This window comes from Thermobia domestica, chromosome 16 (assembly GCF_964235325.1).
Source record: "Thermobia domestica chromosome 16, izTheDome1.hap1.1, whole genome shotgun sequence".
In the NCBI taxonomy this organism is placed as follows: domain Eukaryota; kingdom Metazoa; phylum Arthropoda; class Insecta; order Zygentoma; family Lepismatidae; genus Thermobia; species Thermobia domestica.
In genome coordinates this window covers 177,858,494-177,879,231 of record NC_137469.1, presented here as the reverse complement: position 1 = coordinate 177,879,231, position 20,738 = coordinate 177,858,494, and the positions used below count along the sequence as shown (strand labels likewise).

The 20,738-nt window shown below is 34.1% G+C and overlaps 2 protein-coding genes across 8 annotated transcripts in view; one reads left to right on the top strand and one right to left on the bottom strand.

The window, feature by feature from the left end:
• The window catches only part of LOC145673518 (serine protease ami-like), a 62,639-nt gene extending 60,224 nt beyond the window's left edge, over positions 1–2,415 (bottom strand). Inside the window, exon 1 of one of the 6 annotated variants that reach the window (XM_081743291.1) lies at positions 2,311–2,415. In XM_081743291.1, the coding sequence (XP_081599417.1) occupies positions 2,311–2,348 (38 nt within the window). In that variant the 5' untranslated portion in view covers positions 2,349–2,415. The other 5 variants (XM_081743292.1, XM_081743290.1, XM_081743294.1 and 2 more) reach the window with 5 other exon arrangements.
• The window catches only part of LOC145673519 (trypsin-like), a 59,855-nt gene continuing 41,386 nt past the window's right edge, over positions 2,270–20,738 (top strand). The window contains exons 1-3 of one of the 2 annotated variants that reach the window (XM_081743296.1): positions 2,270–2,404; positions 13,353–13,434; positions 17,355–17,476. In XM_081743296.1, the coding sequence (XP_081599422.1) occupies positions 13,368–13,434; positions 17,355–17,476 (189 nt within the window). In that variant the 5' untranslated portion in view covers positions 2,270–2,404; positions 13,353–13,367. Of the gene's footprint in view, positions 2,405–2,430; positions 2,566–13,352; positions 13,435–17,354; positions 17,477–20,738 lie in introns of those variants that run through there. The other variant, XM_081743297.1, reaches the window with a different exon arrangement.

Genomic DNA, 20,738 nt, shown 5'->3' with positions numbered 1-20,738 from the left:
ATGGAAGTTAGTAGGGATACAGAAACATGAATTTATTGAATTTACGAAAACAATTAAAACAAATAGGAACACAAACACACAATCGGTTTCTGGTAAATATTTTGACACAGTTCATGGTGATGTAAAACGTAGAATAACTTATGTACATTTACTTTCTATGAAATATAATTACTTCTTAATAATCGTAATTTATTAAGGCTTACAACTAAATATCAAACTTTATTATAGTTACACTAGAACTAATTGTTGTGTTAGTGTTTCATAGTCGCATATGTTATACATTTTCTGTCAAACTTATTCGTTTTGAAAAAAATACTATCCAACGACACAATTACTTGTTATTATAGGTAAACAATTTGATTGATATTTGAAAAAATGTTTTTGTATACAAATTTCTATTAAGATGTTTTGAATCAATTATTTTTGTGTTATTTATTGGTAATATGTGTACTATTAATTGTAATACATGTAATTTTCTTCTTTCCCAAAATGAGTTAACGAAAAAAGAATCCACATATAAGAACAGGTATAAAAAGTTACATATCTATTGAAACAGCAAGCTATGTTGTTTTCAGAAATGTCTTTAAACTAAAAGTAAATAAAATGAATGTATTTCTATGAATTAACAAGAAGTTTAGGGATGATTTTAAAAATGCATCAAAAGGTTACGATCTGGGCAAATAATTAGTTTCTGGATCGGGGGCCACAAAATTTTTGAACGACCCTTAAATCGAGTTTTCGTATTTTTCTCCTCCGGAATGAGCATATTATTCTGATAGTTTCCGTTAGGCTTCACTATATGTAGTTCTCCAGATATGAGGCGTACAAGAAAATTTTTGATAAAAATATAATGGATCTTTTGATCACAAATAGCGCAAAAATGTTGCTTACTGAAAAAAAGATGATATTATAAATTATGTCAGGTAAATGTTGATATTTCACAAAAATAAATACCGGTAAATAAAATAAAAAATAAAGCTAATATTGTCTCTCATATATACGTTATCTCCCAAATTTCTGAGTTTTTGATCAATGGAGTTTCTTGAGTTATGCCTATTCCTTACTTTCATTGCATTAACATGTACATTTATTTGAAGTAATTCGGTGAAATAACATATATGCTGAAAAAAATAACTATCAATGACAAGTTGATTGACTCTGGTACAACTAGTACTATAACATTTTTTTAAAGCAAAACAATTGTATAGTATCTAAAAAATTTGTTCAGTGCTAGAATGTCTATTCCATGCCAGTTAGATTCCAATGATGGTGTTACTCCTGCTTCTAGACAATAAATGCCTTATTTCTGTTATAATGATATGAATGCATTATTGTTATTTCTATGCAATTGGACTTTCTTTATTGTACAAGAAATTAAGAAAACCAAAGAATGGATCAAAAGATTGAGATCGTGGTCAATAATTAGTTTTTGGATCAGGGGCCACAAAATTTTTGAACTGACCCTAAATAAAGCTTTCGTATTTTCTACGGAATAAGCATATCATACTGAGGTAACTGATACTTTTGGTTTGGCTACACTGTATGTAGTTCTCGAGATATAAGGCCTACAAGAAGATGTCTATTAAATATATTGGGTCTTTTGATCCAATAGGAATAATCTTAAGAATATATATTTAAGATGACCTTTTATTTCCAAAGAATCATTAAAACTGAATTCAGCATAAGATATTGCTTACTTCCTCTTATCGATCCACAACTAAAACATACGATTCTTTTAACCATATGGAAATTAATATCTACTCGCTTTCATCTAATGGTATTAAATATCGTTATTTTGGACACATTCTTATTGTTTCGCGCATTTATGCTTATTAAATAGAAATGTAAAACATAGTACGGAGCTATCAACAGTTAGAGAAACAAAACAGTGCTTACCTTTCACAGCGTATAACATTATTTCAAAGAATTCGCAGGGGAAAAAATAATTAAAATACTTACGTGCTACAAACCGAATGTCAAACAAATTTTATCTAATTACAAATATTCTGAAACTGATTTCAAATTCGTACTAATATTCGTGAAATAATGGAATATACAGAGAACCAAAAATGTAAGTTACACACGTATTGTAGTTGACGAAAGCTATTACGTACAAGATATCCTACCAAGGACGAAAGAAGTTTGCCATAGTACGTGCTTGCTGCATGTAAACCAAAATATAGCGAATAATGCAATTCACATTGTTATTAAATCAACTATTAACAAAGCAAGATCATTCAGTGCCTGGTACAGAAAAGTGACTTTAGACAGCAAAAGTAAATCTGGTGCAGAAAAGGACTGGATACTAACCTAGGAAAGTGATCTCCCGAAGCTTTCCCAAGACACATTTGTGTAGAAAATCGAAGTAGTATTCGTTGAGAAACGTGTTATACTAGAACTTAAGGTACGATCTTCAATTATAATATAATAGCGTGTTAGTATTTCTTTTTCTTACCATATTGTTTCGTAAGTGTATGTGAAAGCCGTCTTGCACAGAGTAGCACGAAACAAAAGTATATGCTTAATATTTATGAACGAATACAGTAAACAAGGATTCTTCAAAAGGTATGTTGGAAAGTTTCAGTCTTTTCTTTGCTTCCTCAATGTCTGTCTATATTCAACAAAACTATAATAGCAAGGCAAAAGGCAATATATGTAAATTTGAAAATAACAGTAATTAAAATGATTTTTGTCAAGTTATTAATAATTGCATTATAATAAACTTGGAAACTTAGTCGACACTCGGTCTTATTCTATTATACTTGAAGGCATAATAATACATTATAAGATTTGAAACTAAACCATTATTACCTTTAAATATATTTTAAATATACTTGAGTTACTTGAAACAATTTAATACAAAACTTTAAGAGGCCTAATCACTACGAAATTAAAATACCGCTAATTTTACAGTAATTGTGTGGTATCTTCAAATAGATAAAAGGTAATCGAAATGTGGAACAATAACGCGCTAGACAATATTATTTTGCATGAGGTACCGTTATAACGAGTCACCTAGTAGCTTTCCGTTTGCAGCCATTTATAAATCCGAAAATAAATGCCGATTTTCTAAATGGCTGGAAATCCAACGAAGATAAAAGAGACATGATAACGATATTTCATGTGAAATAGTATTGTCTAGTGAGGTCTTGTTCCACTTTTCGATTATCTTTTATCTATATGAAGATATCACATAAGCACTGTGTTTTAACTTCGCCATGATGGGGCCTCTTAAAGGATTGTGAGTGTTCTCAAAAAATTATAAACAGATGCAATGGATTTATACTGTCATTTGTATATACATTATTTTGGTTTGTTTCAAATACTTTAACTGATATTGAAAGCTTCATGATACCGAAGATGTTTATTTCATCATAAACACATACGGTAGTTTTTAAATAGCTTTTAACTCTTTCCTGACATAGAGTTCTACGACTTAGAACAGACAGTATAATATGTTCCAACACATTTTTTGATTATTTGAGGTTTAACGGTCCTGTGAAGTGAACAACTACAGTTTAATTCGAATCACTGAGCTATTCAAAACTATCGGTCAGAGGACGACCCGTGTACTACAATTATTTGATTTATTTAACTCCATTGCTTGCATTCTAAGAAATAAAAACCCAAAAGAAACGAAGTTGCTATAATCGGAAAATAAACACTAGAGAGATTATTTCTAAAATACATCTAAATTGTCAATTATATTATCAAACAAAAGCCATTGGAATTAGTTATTTTTACGATCATAGTCTATTAAACAAAAGCATTTAAAATTCGAGGGAAAAAAGCGTATTTGTTTATGTTGCACGTTTGATGATTCTCATAATATTATTGGAAAGATAAAGTAAAATTTCCTAAATGAAATGCACAAAATATTTGTGTCTCTTGTGTCTTCTTAGCATTCAATGAGATCAAAATACGTACTGAAATAATAATTTCATTATGCATTTCGATAAATCAAACCTTTGTCTACATCGCCTCAGCAGTTTACGGAAATATAGGAGGTTAAGGATGCACACAGCAGAGATGGAGTGGGTCAGTGGGTCGGTGGGTCAGAGTGTCAAGTGTGTCAAATTTTCTGAGTGGGTCAGTGGGTCTTGTGTCAACAGCATATAAACCCACTGCAACCCCCACAACCACCGTAACCCACTGCGACCCAGCACCCACCATGACCCACTGCAAAGCACCACCCACCATGACCCACTGCGACCCACCGACCAACTCTCCTCACTGCATTGTAGACAGTATCTTCTGAAGACTGTTAAATTTGCGTTTTACTTTCAACACCTTCATTTCCCTTCTTTTTCCATTTCTTTGTCTACTTACCTGAGATGAGTATCTAAGTGAAAAAAGAACTTCAGGCACTTTCGGATATTGATATTTGTAATTGTAATAACAGCAATATGACTTATACTTAGTACTACTTGGCTTTCGAGGCCTGTGAGTTTTTAGAGGATCTAACTACTGGGAAAAATACATTTTTGAATCACTATAATATATAAATTATTATACAAAAATTGAATGTAACTATGTGTGATTGATCATCACGGCCAAATTGCAAAGTCAAATGAAATGACTTTTGGTATAATATATATTTAGGCCTTAATCGAAACTGGGATGTTATATTGTGTTCATTATAATACATATCCTAAGGAGGTAGTGAGGATCCGATTTTTTTTTTTTAAATGAGTATCTCGCTAGCCGTTAAACTTACGGAGCTGAATTCAGTGTATTAACTGTTTGTTGAAAATAAACAGAATGTGTCCTAGCAGTTTTTTCAATTCTACCTTATGGGGGGGACTTTCTTTATATGGAAAATTGGTAGTGAGTTGGTTTGTAAAAATGATCGAAAACGATCGATATTAGTTAAGAAAAAATCAGAAACAAAAAATACAGTGATTCGCTTCATATATCCATTGTTTTCTACTATAATAATATTTTCTACTGCTAAAGCTTATGTTTATTATATGGAGCACAGGGCAACCCATAAAGCTGTAAGAAATATAGACATAAAATTTGTACTGTAAGCTTAATTACACGGACATTTTAAGTTTGGGTTGTACGCGTAATTATATGGAAATTTTTACACTTTTTTCCTTCACGTTGGTCTACTTACCTTGATTTGGTACTTTCAAATTTCATCCTTTTTTTCAATGAAAAGTATCGATAATTCAAGGAAATAATTATACTATTATAATTTAATTGAAAATCATCGTAATTTGGCCAATGACAAACAGCAGCGTGGTACTTGAAGGGGAAGAAGAAGGGAAATTCCCATTCACCTCTGAACGCTTACCCGGAACCTCGTTACCTTTATCTTTCTAGCAGTGTTGAATTCAGACATTTTCACCCTGGGGGGGATGTGAACTCCTCGGGGGGGAAGGGTTGTTTTTCTGTACTTTTGCAATTTATCAATTCCATTGACATGCACATCTTACCTAATATTGAGACTAAATGTTGATAAATATTCAATGAGAGATTATAGGCCTAATTAAAAAAAAAAAAAAACAATCGTTTAATTTTATCTACAACATTAAATAAAGACTGGCAAAAATATTTTAGACTAAACTTTAACTCCTAATTACAGTAGCTATTTTTGTTATTATTCTCTATATTCAGTAGTTACTGTTTGTTATTACCTGACCAGTTTAGCAGTGCGGTTTTGGGAGGATGGCGCTGCTGTTGTGTTTACATCAGTTTCTTGGCAAGCGCGGTGAGACAGGGGAGCGGAGAGTTTCACTCTGCAGTGTATTTAACGGTTTTTAAAAGTTGCAGTTTAGATGTTATGCATAGCCTAATCTCTTTCCGCTTAATAAAGAACACCGTAAATTATATGGTTGTAGTGAACCATTCCTGCAGTAATGTAGATGTATTGTGAATAGTGATATATAAGAAAACAACATAGCACAATTGACAATTCAGTCTGCTTCTACCGTGTATTAAGCAGATTGTATAAAAATTGATTACGTTTTGTTCGATGTCATTATAAAACAGGAGCAACCTGTAAAACGCTGCTCTCGTTAGTTTGTTCGCAAGTTAATATGGAGTTATATTTTTTGTTGTTGATGTTTTCTGCTTGTTACTTAAGATGTTCTGCAAATAACTTCAATAACTTTTGAAACTGTTTGTCTTAACTTGAGTCAAGGGCGGATAAAGGCTGAATGTCTGGAGGGTGGTCGTTCGAAGTCAAATAAAATTGAGAGTTTATTGCAAAAAAAAGTAAAATAACTTTAGAAAAGGAAAGTAGCTATTGTGTGCAATTTCTAGAACAGAAATGGCCACCTGCGATTTCGAAGGTGGACATTTGTATTTAATAGCAAGAACGCCAATGTAAGTAATTTCTTGCAATTTATTATTTGACTTCTGACAGTAAACAAAAAAAAAAAAAAAAAAAAAGAAGGCCTACCTATTTTAGGTTTTATTTTACATTTATAATACAAAGGTGAAAATTCTTAGGTTTTATTTTTAAAATAAAAAATATCCTATTCTGGGGGCCAATCGTCCCCCCCCTGAATCTTGAGTATGTGCGTGAAGTGGTTTATTACGAACAGGACAAAAAGAACTGTGATAGATTGATTACAAGTAATATGGTTAGAAACACTGCTGCTTGCATTTTAGTTCCAAAACTGGCCGCCCGCACTCGTTCGCTGGTCAGGTAATACTAATGTAGAAATTTTTAAAAAGATTTAAATTAACTCAAAGATTTTTTGTCCTAAAAATAACATACATAGCAATATCTTAACAAAAAGTTATCATTTTTTCTCACACTTCTGATTCTACATCAAGCATATTAGTCTTGGTTTCTTCACTGCAATATACATCAATAGTTTAGTTTACGAAATCATCAGTAGATTAGTGCCGTGTCGTGGAAAATCAACGCTTAGGGCGAGAGTATACAACGGCATCCCCGTACATATGACTGAGGTCGACAGACCAGCCGCAAAAGGTGAGAAAATTTTAAAAAGTAAACCCTGCTCTTCCGTGATTTTGAGCACTTTTTAGTACTTTTTTCCTTTCATTTTATATATGTGCATATGCCCACATGTGCACATGTGTTTTATTCCTCTCTTTTCTCTTTTCCTTCTAAATTTTGCGCTCCTTACTTCGGCGCCCGGGGCCGTCGCCCCGCTTGCCCCTCCGCCATGGCACGGCTGTGAGCAGGATCTTCGTAACCTTCAATAGCAATCTTTCACTTATATACTACTATTATATTGATAAATTCTATATAAATCTCTAACCCAGAAGGGATAACTGTTCCTCCCTGATCCCTCTGAATCTCACCCTTTAACTGACTTATTTTTAGTTAAAGAAAGGTGTGTTTACTTTAACAATCGTAAAACACATTTACGTCTGTTATTTCCGATGCGAGAAATGGGATTTTGGGTTGGTTGCATTATTTGAATTTAAGTCTTTTGTGAGAAAAATACTGTGAACTGAGAAATCATAACCTTTTCCATATTGTACAGAAGTATTGTCCTGCGAATAGAAGTTTCTTTTAGAATGCGTTGAGAAATTAACACTTGCAAGAGTACTCTCTTAGTACAAGCATATTTCAGGCACACACTAATTTCCCCCCACCTCGAAGCGCTTCAATTTCCTCACTGACATACACTTTACAATATTATATCGTAAATGTCAGATCCACCGTTATTGTAACAGAGTGGTGCTTGAGCGATTGACCGTAGAAATTAAAACTCCGATTAGTGACAATTTCACAGTCTTGTTTTATTACAACTGTAAAGTCTTTAGTTAGTAGAGAAGAGACCGTGGGTCATGTAGAAAAGATGACGATGGATTTTGGTGAGTCAGAGTAGGTCACAGTGGATGAGAGTGGTTCATGGTGGGTGGTGGATCAGTTGGTCCTGTGTCAAGTTTTCATTGACCTACGCTAACTCTGGCACACAGGTCGAGGTGACACACGTAGGATTAGGAGGTAAGGATCCACGTTTTCTTGACTTCGCCACGCACAGTAGATGACGGCAGAGTAGATTTCGGCTGCCTTTATTACCATGATTTCCCAGATATCCATTTTACAGGAGCTAGACGAAAACCTGAATTACGTGAAAATGAGGGTGAAACTGTAATCGTGTCCGCACCCATCGGGACGCGGTTAGTTCTCTCTGTTTGGTAGGTAAGTTTGGATAATGTATGTGTGTTATTTAAACACAACAATCTATATACACACATTAAAATACTCAGTCTTGAACTTGGATCTCCTCTATGAACCATTTCACAACATGAAACAACTTATGCAGTAATGTCAAAATCTAAATTCTCAAGTATCTAGAGTAAAATAATATTTTCATACTTAATATTTTATTTTAAAACTGTTTTCACTCTTTCGTTTATCAACTATTTTCATCATTAATGCAAAAATATCACTCTCATTGAAAATATTATAATTTCCTTTATATTAACATTTATGTTCAGTAACTAATTTCAATTTTAATAGTCTTTATGCTAAATATAGCAACTTAATTTATTAACATTATTTTGAAATCCATTTTCTACTTTATTATTACGCTTTATTATTACAGTTTTCCACTTTATTATTACACATTGTATTTAATTGGCCATCGCTATATATTTTGAATATATATTGAAACTAGCTTTTCTCTAGATGGGGGTTCTACCCTCAAACAACCACGTTTGTTTAACTATTTAAAACATAAGATCTTGTATATGAAAACGCCTATTTAAATAACATGGGAATTTCATCTCCCTTTAAGCCCTTAGAAACTAAAACTATTCACCTTTGGCAATTATCCTGTCCGTTAGTCGGTTACAATCATGCCAAATTTCATCATTTGAATCCTGCCGAAGCTCTATACATTTTGGGGTGTGGAAGATGTTCCATATGAATAACAAGGGAAAGATTTTTCAGTTCCTCATGAAACCACTCTAAAATTGGAAATTTTTATTTTTAGTGATTTAGTTAATCATATGAAAAACGTACAAGCAAACCGAATTTCAAGTTTTTATTCCAATTCCAAGTACCTGAAACATGAGATTATAGGTCCAATAAAACGGTCAAGTTAAATAACATAGGGATTTCTTCACCAACCTCCAGACCCACCTAAAAACTAAAAATGTTAACTTTTGGCACTTTTTCTGTGGATTAGTATTAAAAAGCCACAATCATGCCAAATTTCAACTTTTGACGTCAACCAGAAATACGCCTTTCTTTTATGTCAGTTCATGTAGTTTTATATATAGCCCTAGTTAGGATATTGATTTATTTTAGATTTTCCATTCTAGTTAATATATCTGGTGCCCTATCTGCAATTGAAACTTAGAACTACCATCAAGAAAATACAACAGTTGTCTGTTGCATAATTTTGGGTAACTCAAAATAGACCAGTAATATGGTTCATTGTAAGAGATTAGATTTAAAAAAAATAAAATAAAGGAGATTCATAATATTATACTGAAACGATTTTAATAGGATAACTTCTTCGTGGCTATATGTATAGTGTACTAGATCCGGGATCGATACCCGAAAGGAGGTCATGCGGTTTGAATATTATGTTAAACAGTAGGTAGAAATGCTGCAAGGCGTAGGTGAAAACTCTCGCCTTTGGTGTGATCGGTCCCGAGAGCGATTCTCATTTGGGACACTCGGTGGAAAAAGTGTAAAGTGAAATTTGATGTTGAGTGGAATTTTCTTGGTTTTCCTTATTCTCATAGGCAAATGTCGGGATGCAAGTTAACATGAGGGCTGCAGACCTCTTAATTCCTTGCTCAATCCTCTTTTCCTTCCCAATTTCCCGGATATTATGATCGACGAGGAGTGTCGTGCCTCATACATGAGGAGCTAACGTGGCGATAAATGTTGAAAGCCCAGATATCTAATTTCGAATCTGAAGCTGTTGTTAAACATCTCATACGGACTTGCTGCTGAACTCAAATCCAATCCAATGAACCAATTGATGTAATTGCGGGAATTAAAATCAGGCTATTATGCGTTTAATTAAAATGGTATTTATTTATTTCCAATGGGGATTATTAGAATGCCTTAAACGAAATTACATAGTATAGCATACATATACACATAGAGCTAAATCCAACCTGGAGTATAGACCTATATTCAACCAACTTTCCTATTCCATTTCTAAACTTTACGTTGTTAATACATTTTTACATCGGAATAAGTTGTAAATTTATTGGCTTCTGCTGCGATCCATTATCCTGTTTGCTGTCTGTGAAATTTTAGTCCGTAAATTTGTATCTATCAGAAAAACAAAATTGATAGATTGTTGAAGACAATTCATGCTCTAGCATGAAGTATTAAATATTTGTAGATATTTCAATCCCATTCCCTTGTCGCGAAAGGAGAACTTGAAATAATGGATGAGTTATACATCAGCAAAGCACAATCGTGAAATGAGACAGATGAAATGTTCTCGTAATTTGTACTATATTTAATAGTTTTTGTTGCAAGTTTTTGTTTCTCTTTCTGTATGTCACAAATGCATATTTGGAAGGATATCACCTCAATTTAAAACACTTTACATCACCCCTGTACAATTTTCCTTAGCAAAACGTTACAGAGAACTACGTCCGATCATAGTATTTTTAAATGTACGAGGGGGAGTCGGGAAATAAGTTTCCCCTCTCGTTTTGCCCAGGAAAGTGAACAGCAATGTGGGGGGACAAGACAGCGGTTGCACGTGCAACACACACAGACACAAGTGGGTATCGTTTGCTCGCGATCCTGCAGATGACTCCATCGCAGCTCCTGGGTAAAGCAGAGACGAGTCTCTCAGTCCGAGCCTCGTGGCTATGGAGAGAAGGCGCGTTTTGACGTTGTGGTCAAAGGAGGAAATGCCAGCGGTTATTTATGAATGGGCAAGTAACGTATCGGGAGTAGAAATCCATAATCACCTCGTGGAAGTCTATGGGACCAATGTGATGTAGAAACAACTGGTGCGGAAATGGTGTACCTAATTCAGTGAGAGTGGCGGGAATTGCTAGACACACGGAGACCTGGAAGGACGTGCGCAGTCCTACAGACGAAAATGTCACGATGATGGCAGGCGCTTTGGAAGCAATGATAAGATCATTCAAGCTGTTCGACGCTTCTTCCGAATGCAGAGCCTTCAATTTTCCAACAAGGGTTTTTAAAACTTATAGACTGATATGACAAATGTCTCAATATACGTGGTACTTATTATGAAAAAAAAAGTTACGCCTGATCTTTAATGTCACATACTGTTTTTGGTCTTGCATCCCTGTAACGTCCTGGGCGGAACCACCATCTAAAATGTAACGATTATTAACTTATTTTTTTACGTTACATTTAGAGTTCGTATAATTTTAAAAATGTCAAAATGATCCAATTACATTAAATCAGGCACAACAAATTATATCACTATTACCTTTATTCTGCAGAACTTCATTAATTATACTTTCCTTTTTCGGTTGTCACAGAAAAGTTTTAAACAAGTACTTATCTGCTGTTATGATAACTATAAATGCAGATTACAGTTACAAAACCAAGATATACTTTTTACTATTGAGATTAAATCTTATTTCTTTCTATTTAGAATTAGGGGGCGCGGTGGCTCAGTGGTAGAGCGTTCACCTCTGGTGCTTAGGGCCCCGGGTTCGATCCCAGACGACGCCAAGTGAATTTTGTGGTGGACAAACACCGTGCTCGTGGGTTTTCTCGGGGTTCTCCCGTTTCCTCCCACTTTCTTCATTCCACCATTTCACTCATCTGTCATCATCACCGTCTCCTTTAGCCTAACCGGCATAAGCGTGGGACGTAAAACTTAAAGATTTCATTTCATTTCTATTTAGAATTAATATATATTCTTTTTCTTCTTCTTCTACACGACAGATTGTGTACTTTTATGCACCGTTGACCAAAATCAAGATATAAAAATAGAAGAAATTACAAAATAGATATACAATATCGTTGTATCCTCACATCTGTGCACAGCCGCCTGTGGACATTTATTTTCGGTCTCTCCCTCGTATATCTGTCAGAACACTGTTTACATACACGTTGGAATCAGGTATATGAAAACCAAACGTTTTCTTAGAATCCACAGAAACAATAATGAGTGTTCTGTAATATTCTAAGATAACAATAGGAAATGAAGGGTCGTATTTGTTCAAGCGGAAGTCAGTAAGAACGGAAATAATAACCCTATACTCAATTGGGCTTAACTAAAAGTCGGTAGAGAAGGAAGGAAAGAGAGATAGTCACATCCGTTAGATAAAGTTAGCGGATGATCAAATGTTATAAACCAACTAACCACACTCGGATGGAATCTCAAATAGAAGGTGCACTCAATGCAGCCAAAATACACTAACATTTTTTTTTTTAAATGAAATCTTTCAGTTGTACGTCAGACGGTTATGCCGGCCATGCAAAAGGAGACGGTAATGATGACAAATGCGTGGAATGAAGAACATGCAAGGAAACGAAAAAAACCGAGAAAACCCAGGCGTACAACGTTTGTTCACCACAAAACCTACTTGGCAATAGCTGGGGTAGAACCAGGGACCCCATGTACCAGAGATGAACGCTCTACTACTGAGCTACCGCGGCCCCTGGTCGACGTGCAACTATATAAAATGACTTGTCATATCAGAAAATGAAATTTCTACTCTGAAACGTCATTATGAATGGGTCTATATCTTAAATTTTTACGGCAAAGTCTTTGTCAAAATAGAATCCGGTCTCCGTCACTCGGACGAAACGCTTTAGACAAAAGTCTGAATGAAAATTAGTGTTTTTGTTTTTTTAAAAAAGGGGGGAAAGGTCACAATGCTTAATGAATGGAATTGCATCAGATTTCTTAAGTAAGGAACCAACATTAAGAAAGAACATGCTAGCGCAAATACTGCAGCACGTTAATATAATATAGATATATGCTTTTTTTATATGGTTCTGAAATGTTAAATGTATAGCTTTTCCACGTATCTACTAGTTATTCGTAATTTTGCTTGTAGATATCAATGATTAATTGAATCGCTGATTTGAGAAACGTCATAAGTCAATAATGTAAATAATGGCATAAGTCAATGACTTGTGATGCTTCTCAATTCAGGGACACTTGTAGCAGCTCGATATTGCAAGAACTACAGCGTGACTTCTGACATATCACAACCCAACAGTATAGGTATCCTTCAAAATAAAAGTTGCATTTGAACTCATATGGCTTACGTATGACGTTTCATAAATTAGCGATTCAATTTATCCTTTGGTGAAATATCCCATTTCAGAACACATTAGCTTTATAATAAACTAAACTGAAGCTTTTAAATAAGTAATCTTACAAATGCCTTTGTTGTTGACTGTTACAACATTATAACTTAAATCTATTAATTCTTTTCAGGGACGAAGGAAAATAATGTTTTACGGAACTTTCATACTCTTGTGTTTAGCGATATGTCTTCAGCTACTTAACAGTTCCGACGGTAAGTTCTCTCTTTCGTATGAAATATTTTTCTTACTTTTCGCACTTTATGTAATTTCGTACTGATAAAAAACAAATGAAATGAAATCTTTAAGTTTTACGTCTCACAGTTATGTCAGCTAAGTTAAAAGATACAATAATGATGACAAATGAATAAAATTATGGAACGAAGAACGCGGGAGGAAACATGATAAAACTGAGAAAACTCTCACACATGGTGTTTGTCTATTACAAACCTCACTTGATGCGAGCTGGGACCGAACGAAGGACTCCATGCAAAAGAGGTGAACACTCATACCACTGAGCTACCAAGACAGATTGTTACTGATACTAAAAGTTATTATTTATAGCTACTATTCCAGTCATTGTGGGAGAAAATGCACTTCACCTTTAAACACTACAGCAGAAAGAAAACTTGTGCCGAAATTATGCTGAGCACAATCTAAGAACGCTTGAGGAAAGGCCTTAAGAATTAGGGATGCGCACGAGACAAGATTTGTGACTGTCTCGTCTCGAAAATGTGCTGTAAAATTGATGTCTCGACTCGAAAAATGCATATTTCTCTATTGGAAAAGCCGTGTCTCGACTCGAATTTTGTCATTAAAATCTTGTCTCGACTCGTCTCGTGTGCATCCCTATTAAGAATATTCAGTCTGGAAGGTCATGAAATCCAATATGACCACCGTTGTCATTCATTTTCAGCAATCTCGACAACATACGAGCAAACTATGAGTCCTTGGATAAAAATTATAGCCTTAACACCTCATCCTTTCTAAATATATATATATATATATATATATATATATATATATATATATGCTTCTTGTAAGTGTAAATATAATTTGCTTCTCTGGTACTAATAACGGTGCAAGTACTGAAAGATGAATTAACCTTAATGTAAATGATGACAGACTTTCATAATGCCTCTATGATTATAATATTTACTCGTATATAAATATGAAAATTACAAAGTAATATTATTCAGGGAGAAAGGATTATAGCCAAAACAAGAATTTTAGGAATGATCCAAAAAATGGATCAAAACATTGCGATCTTGGCCAATAATTAGTTTTTGGATCAGGGCCACGTAGTTTTCAGAATAAGCATATCATGCTGAGTTAAGTGATAGTGCAAGCAATAATATTTTCAAATGTTGTGCTCTTTCCTGGAAATGTAACCGCCTGTAGTTCTGTTCGCTGTCCTCGGCTCGTGGTATTACCAATAAGTATACTCCTGATACTTTAACTTACCTGGACAGGATGATGAAGACCTCTCCAAGAAAGGTTACAAACTGTTTCCAAAAAGCTCGTCGGTCTCAATAATGAGATGAGCATTAGGCGCCGAGAGGTTCGGGTGTCTCGTCTCGAAAACCTCACGGACGATCAGACGGTCATCCAGACCATAACGCACACAAACACCATTCATACATACAACGAAAACACACTGGGTTAAATGACACTATACTTATTTATTAGAACACTATTTTGAAAAAAAATAACGGAGAGAAATGAACACAACACTGGACACTAATAAATTTTGCCGCTGAAATTACGTCTTGCCCTTTTCGGGAAATGGAGCCCTTTCTATATATATGATTATAATTCAGGTATCACTATAAATACTTTGCTCACACCATTAACACACTTGGGGGATTCGCACTGGGGAAAAGTTGTCTGGATCGTCCCACGATGAATCCAGTTGTTACGCTGAACAGTCCTGCAGCGTAAAGGTGAATCTTCAGCAAACACACAAAAGAAGATCTCCACAATGGAATACAGATATTGGAGGGCGCGTATGTAACATTTTAAACGCACAAGGTCTGAGGACCTGGGATTTCACTGATTGGGGCTAGCCGTAAGAAATCGTTCTTCACCGGCTAAATAGCTTGTGCCCCTTAACACAACTTATGTTTGAAGTTCAACGCGAGATGCGTGGTTGCATCTTCCAGACCTGGAGTCAAACTCCTCGAGCATCCAAGCTCAAGCTACGGGTCGCAATGGTCAACGGAAAAGTGTTGGCAGTTCATTTCAAAAATCACGCAGTTAACTCACCTGTATAGACATACAAACAGAATATGGAAAACAATTTCTGTTAATTTTAGTCAACTGCCCATAATGCACTAGACACGGCGATAACACTGGCGTGAGAAAGTACAGATAACGGGCTGGAATACAACGCAGTTGGTGCCACTTCGGCTACTGGGACATCTGGTCAGCCCATATTTCTCTAATCTATTATAATGTTTCCATAAGCGATTAAAGAAAGCACTTAATTCAGTTCCAAATAACTGCAGAATATATACTGTGCATATAATAAGTCAGGGAGAAACACTGAAATGGTTAGTCACTAGCTGAAATGTTCTCAGCAAAATCAATGTTTTAAATATATATATGAGAAAACGATGAAAGACTTCTTTGTCCAATTGTGTGGGAAAGAAGCAATTCCCACCAAAGAAAGAACTTATGTGCGTTGCAGAATAAAGTACGAATTGAAAATAATAATTACTGGCTTCACGAAATATACAGAGTGTCCACAAAAAATCCTTCTATAACCTGGTAGCGGTTAGAGAAACATGGACTCATCCTGTCCATCTGTTGCATAGGAGATAGAAACGAAAGCCAATCTTTGTTTTTAGAAGAGTCGATGATCTCAAGAAACAAAGTAAAATGACATTTACCTGCAGTATCAGTGTTTAAACCTTCATGACACTGTAAAGTTGTATATTATAGAAGATAGTAGAACATGAAGTAAATCAGAGATTGAGGGAACGATATTGGGCTACGCTAATGCATTTTGCTGCGTATACTGTGATGTTTTTTCTCCTTCTTTCAGTGAAACAGTTAAAGTATTCGTTAACTAATTATTGAGAAGTTGTGTTGCTAATTAGGTTCCTAATTAGTAATAAAAATAAAAATGCAATGCTAGTGTGAAGAAATATTTAACATGGATAATCTGTAATATTATTTAAAGAGTATTTCTTTAAGATTTGCTTTTAAATTAGAACCCAATAGATTATTTTAAGGAGACACAGTATCTGAATGGTACAGTGCTCACCTCCTTTGCGGATCTAAAGTTCGATTTCCGTCTTGCTCAAAGCAAACTTTAAGGTGGACAAATACCATGCGCTTGGGTTTTCTTGTGGTTCTCCTGTTTTCATTAAACAATTTCGTTCAGTTTCATCACCGGCTTCCGTACTCTCGGAGCATATCCGTGAATAGTTTCTGAAAGGAACAAAAATTTTAGGAATGATAAAAGAAATGGATTAAAAGATTCTGATCTTGGCCAAAAAATTTTAGAACGATCACAAAAAAAATCATCAAAAGATTATGATCTTGGCCAATTAGTAGTTTTTGAATCAGGGGCCACAAAATTTTTTGAACGTTCCGTAAATCAAGTTTTCGTATATTCTTCTTAATAAGCACATCATGCTGAATGCAATGATAGTTTGGGTTTGGCTCCACTATATGTAGTTCTATAGATATAAAGCGTACAAGAAATTTTTGATTGATATACTGGATCTTTTGATCGAAAAGCAATTTAATTTTCTTAAATACAAGAATAATACTGATGTTTCATAAGATTCAAATAACCCTTACACATTTAGATTAATAGTATTCTGGAAACTTAAAGGAGAATTTTAAATTCGACTCTTACAAAAGTATGCCTTCTAAAAATTTCAGTATAATATACAGTATTTATATGACTCAATGATTTTGAAACTAATTGTTTACAAAAGTAGATATAGACAGAAGTTTATAAAGTATCATGTAAATTTTTTTCACTTAAAGTAACCAATAGTTTGGTTACTTGGAATATAGACTATTATGTACCTATGTAAAACCAGATATATATTTTTAGTGCATTGGGAACACGTACCGATGGTGACAATATTAGTGACTCTGTATTGTTTTGTAATTACAGGTAAAGGTATTGAATTTGCGCCATGTAGATTGACTTGCGATGACGAAGAGAAAATGCTTGAATTAAGAAAGACTAAAATATTATCAGGAATTCGTACAACTCTGGGTGAAGCTCCATACATAGTAAGCATTTTTGAACTTTATCAAATTATCTGTTTCTTGAAGGTCATGCTTTTGAAGCGTACATTGTTTTTTTAGTTACAGGTACAGTCAGTCATCGACTTATGACTACCCAATTAGGGTTGGTTGTGAAGGTAATGTAGGGTGGTAATGTCAACGGCCTATAATAATAATAATATGAGAAATGATAACATATTTATGTCTTCTCTCTAATGGATGTTTCAAGTTTTTGTTCTAATTAAATTTTACGTCTTATAAACTTGACTTAGATTTTGTAAATAGATCCGTTGTATTTAATTTTATTACTATAATGAAATTATGATTATAAAAAGGAAATTAATTTTCTAAAGGGAAAATATTCTTTTTTTAAAAAAAGTATGAAGTGAATAATACGGAGTAAAAGAATCATTATAATTGAATCATTAAATTAAGGATCATTAAAACTTATTGGTGAGAATGATATGTATGTTAGTGTATACAAATTATAATTAGTCTGTATATTATAATGTTATATAGTCTATTATTCTATAGACTATATAGACTATATTCTATTTATATAGTCTATATATTAAAATGATTGTGGTCAAGAAAAGTTTATATGTTTGTCTCCAATCCTTTCGACAATGAGATCTCGAAAACAAGAAGTGCTAGAAACGTATCGTTTTCGCTGGTCAATTGCAAGTTTTGTGTAGGTGGTAAATTTGTAATTGAATATTTAAAAAAATAATGGCCGTTATTTCTTTATTACATTCTGAGGGGTACACTGGAAGTGTTGAAATTTTACAAAAGTAAAGCATATTATCCTACGTGTTATACATTCCAACACCTCAAGCTTTTGTTTCATGGTCAAATGATAACTAAAAACGAAAGATAACCATTTCCCCAGTTTAAGATGAATCTTTATTCTTTGGAGTCCAATGGACACCATATAATTTGGACATTATAATTAATTGTGTATCAAATGTATTTGCTTATTACATACTGCATGCAAGAAGAAACAAATTATTAATCATACATGAATTAGAAACTGCAACCGGAAGTAAGCTCAAATCTTGGAAACGGTTCGAAATATTGAAGAATCTCCCCTTTGTGGTACTCATTGCCGATTTTTATCGAGACGTCTTTCCCTTGTGTCTGTAAAGGGACATGAAGAAAGGAGATGGTGGTTTGGAATTGAAAACTTATGTGATGAAAGAGAGAATTGTTGAGAAGGTAACTAATCAAAACATGTAGGAAAAGAAGAAGGATTTTAGACTTAGTAAGAGAGAAGCAAAGAGGAAAGAAATAAAGATAGAAGAGGCAACAATGGTATATCGAATCAGTGGAAAAGACTAAATATGAAATACTTAGGAGAAACAGGAAAAAGATTGGAAGAAAGTGTGTAAATTGTTGAGAAAATGTGTTACAAGTACCTAACTAAAGATTTACGTTCTGTACAGATGAATGCAAAAAGTGAAGGGAAAAGTTGATTGGCTGTGGGAAGTGTAGGCGTATCCTCCTTTCACTTTGTATGCATATTTAAGTTGATATTCTTGGATTGATCTGTCATAACGTTTCTGAACAAGGCGATGCAACATTTCCGAAACTGTTAAACAAGTATTAATAAAATATATTTTGTGCTTTGGTCAAATTTATTTTATTAATTCATGCTCTAAAAGATCATGATAAGCTTTCTTGCATATGTTAGCAATGTATCATCAAACTTTCCATGAATATTTTTGTGTTCCATCATTGAATCATCATGCTATTATTCGCACTTCGATTAAATGTTACTTGTAGACCTTTTTTCTACATAATTCCTTTGTAGCCATTGAAGAAACCAAACAGCAAACCAATGGAAATAACACCTTATCTTCTTTCCAAGGAAGTTTGAATGCTGTGATAAGCCCTACAGCCTTATAATATTCTGTCTGAGGCTTGAAAAGCTTCATAATAATTATGATCGTAAGTATAATTTGTGGGTAGTCAATGCGATCAATAACTGTATCATGTACAGTTGTACAGAGTGCGACTTCCACCTGCGAGAAAAGATGCGAGAAAAATTCAACGACTTCATTGTTGAAATTCTCTGCGAATATTCCTTCTCATCTCACCCAATCACTTCATATTGAATCATAGAAATCAGAATAATACTGATGAATGTCATTCACTGCGTTTATATCAAATTCAGTATATATATTTGCTTCGGTTAACTTATTAAATGTACGTACATCGGTTGGGTGGGTTTTCTACATATTCCTCTTTCACTTTATGAATGTATTTGGTCGCTGCAGCAACGTTATACTCAAGTTCAAATCCATAGAGTAATAACTGACGTATCATACGTTGTTGAGTATTCATCATCGCTGTCACTAAAATCTGATTGAACTAATTAATCGAGTGGCGATCTCTTTGTTAAATAGTAAACTTGCCACCCTACTTCTTGTGAAAATATAGGGTTGTACAGTACTTACGGTCAATCATGACATATGCGCGTACCTGCAGTTTGGGTTGTAGAAATATTGCAAGTACTCTGATTTACCTTCGTCGTACGGTGAAGATATCCCCAACCATGCGCTACGTGATGCATATTTACGGATACTTTTGACAGCTTTGAATTCCAACTTTACAATACTTTTGTCGACTTCCTGCAGCAAATACTTAAACAGAAAAAAAATCAATGCAAAAGAATAATACGTGCTATTTTAGTACATCACTAATACGAGAAAATAGTCTAAAATTACAGTGTTTCCATGACAATACCAAAATTCTTTAAAGTTCATTGTAGATCTGTGAGAAAATAACAGATTTTGTAATTATCGTTTATGTTAATCTCAACTTACGAACGTAAAGGTAAAATGATTTTATATTTGATTTGTTACTTTTTTCAAATACAGATTTTTCAGTGCTTGAATGAAATATATATCTAAAAACGTACCAAAAAATTGAAGATTTATTATAAGCTAACTGATCATTTAAGTATATTTCTTTTATAAGCAAATGTAAATGAAGTTTGTACTCAGAAAGGAACAAAGATAAATTGTGTTTTTCAATTAAGAGTTGTGCAGGGTACTAAATTAATTTCCAGCAGTTGTTTTCGAGAAAGCTAAGTACGTAATTACAAGAGAGCTTCAACCAAGTATACTACTTCTATAGAAGAGGCTAATATATACAGTTGTTTTCGGATATGACATTATTTATGAATGTAATGTTAAAATACTCTCACAGGTTTCAATCATAGGCGTGCTCACGTGGGGGCAAGTGGGGGCGCTCGCCCCACCTAATG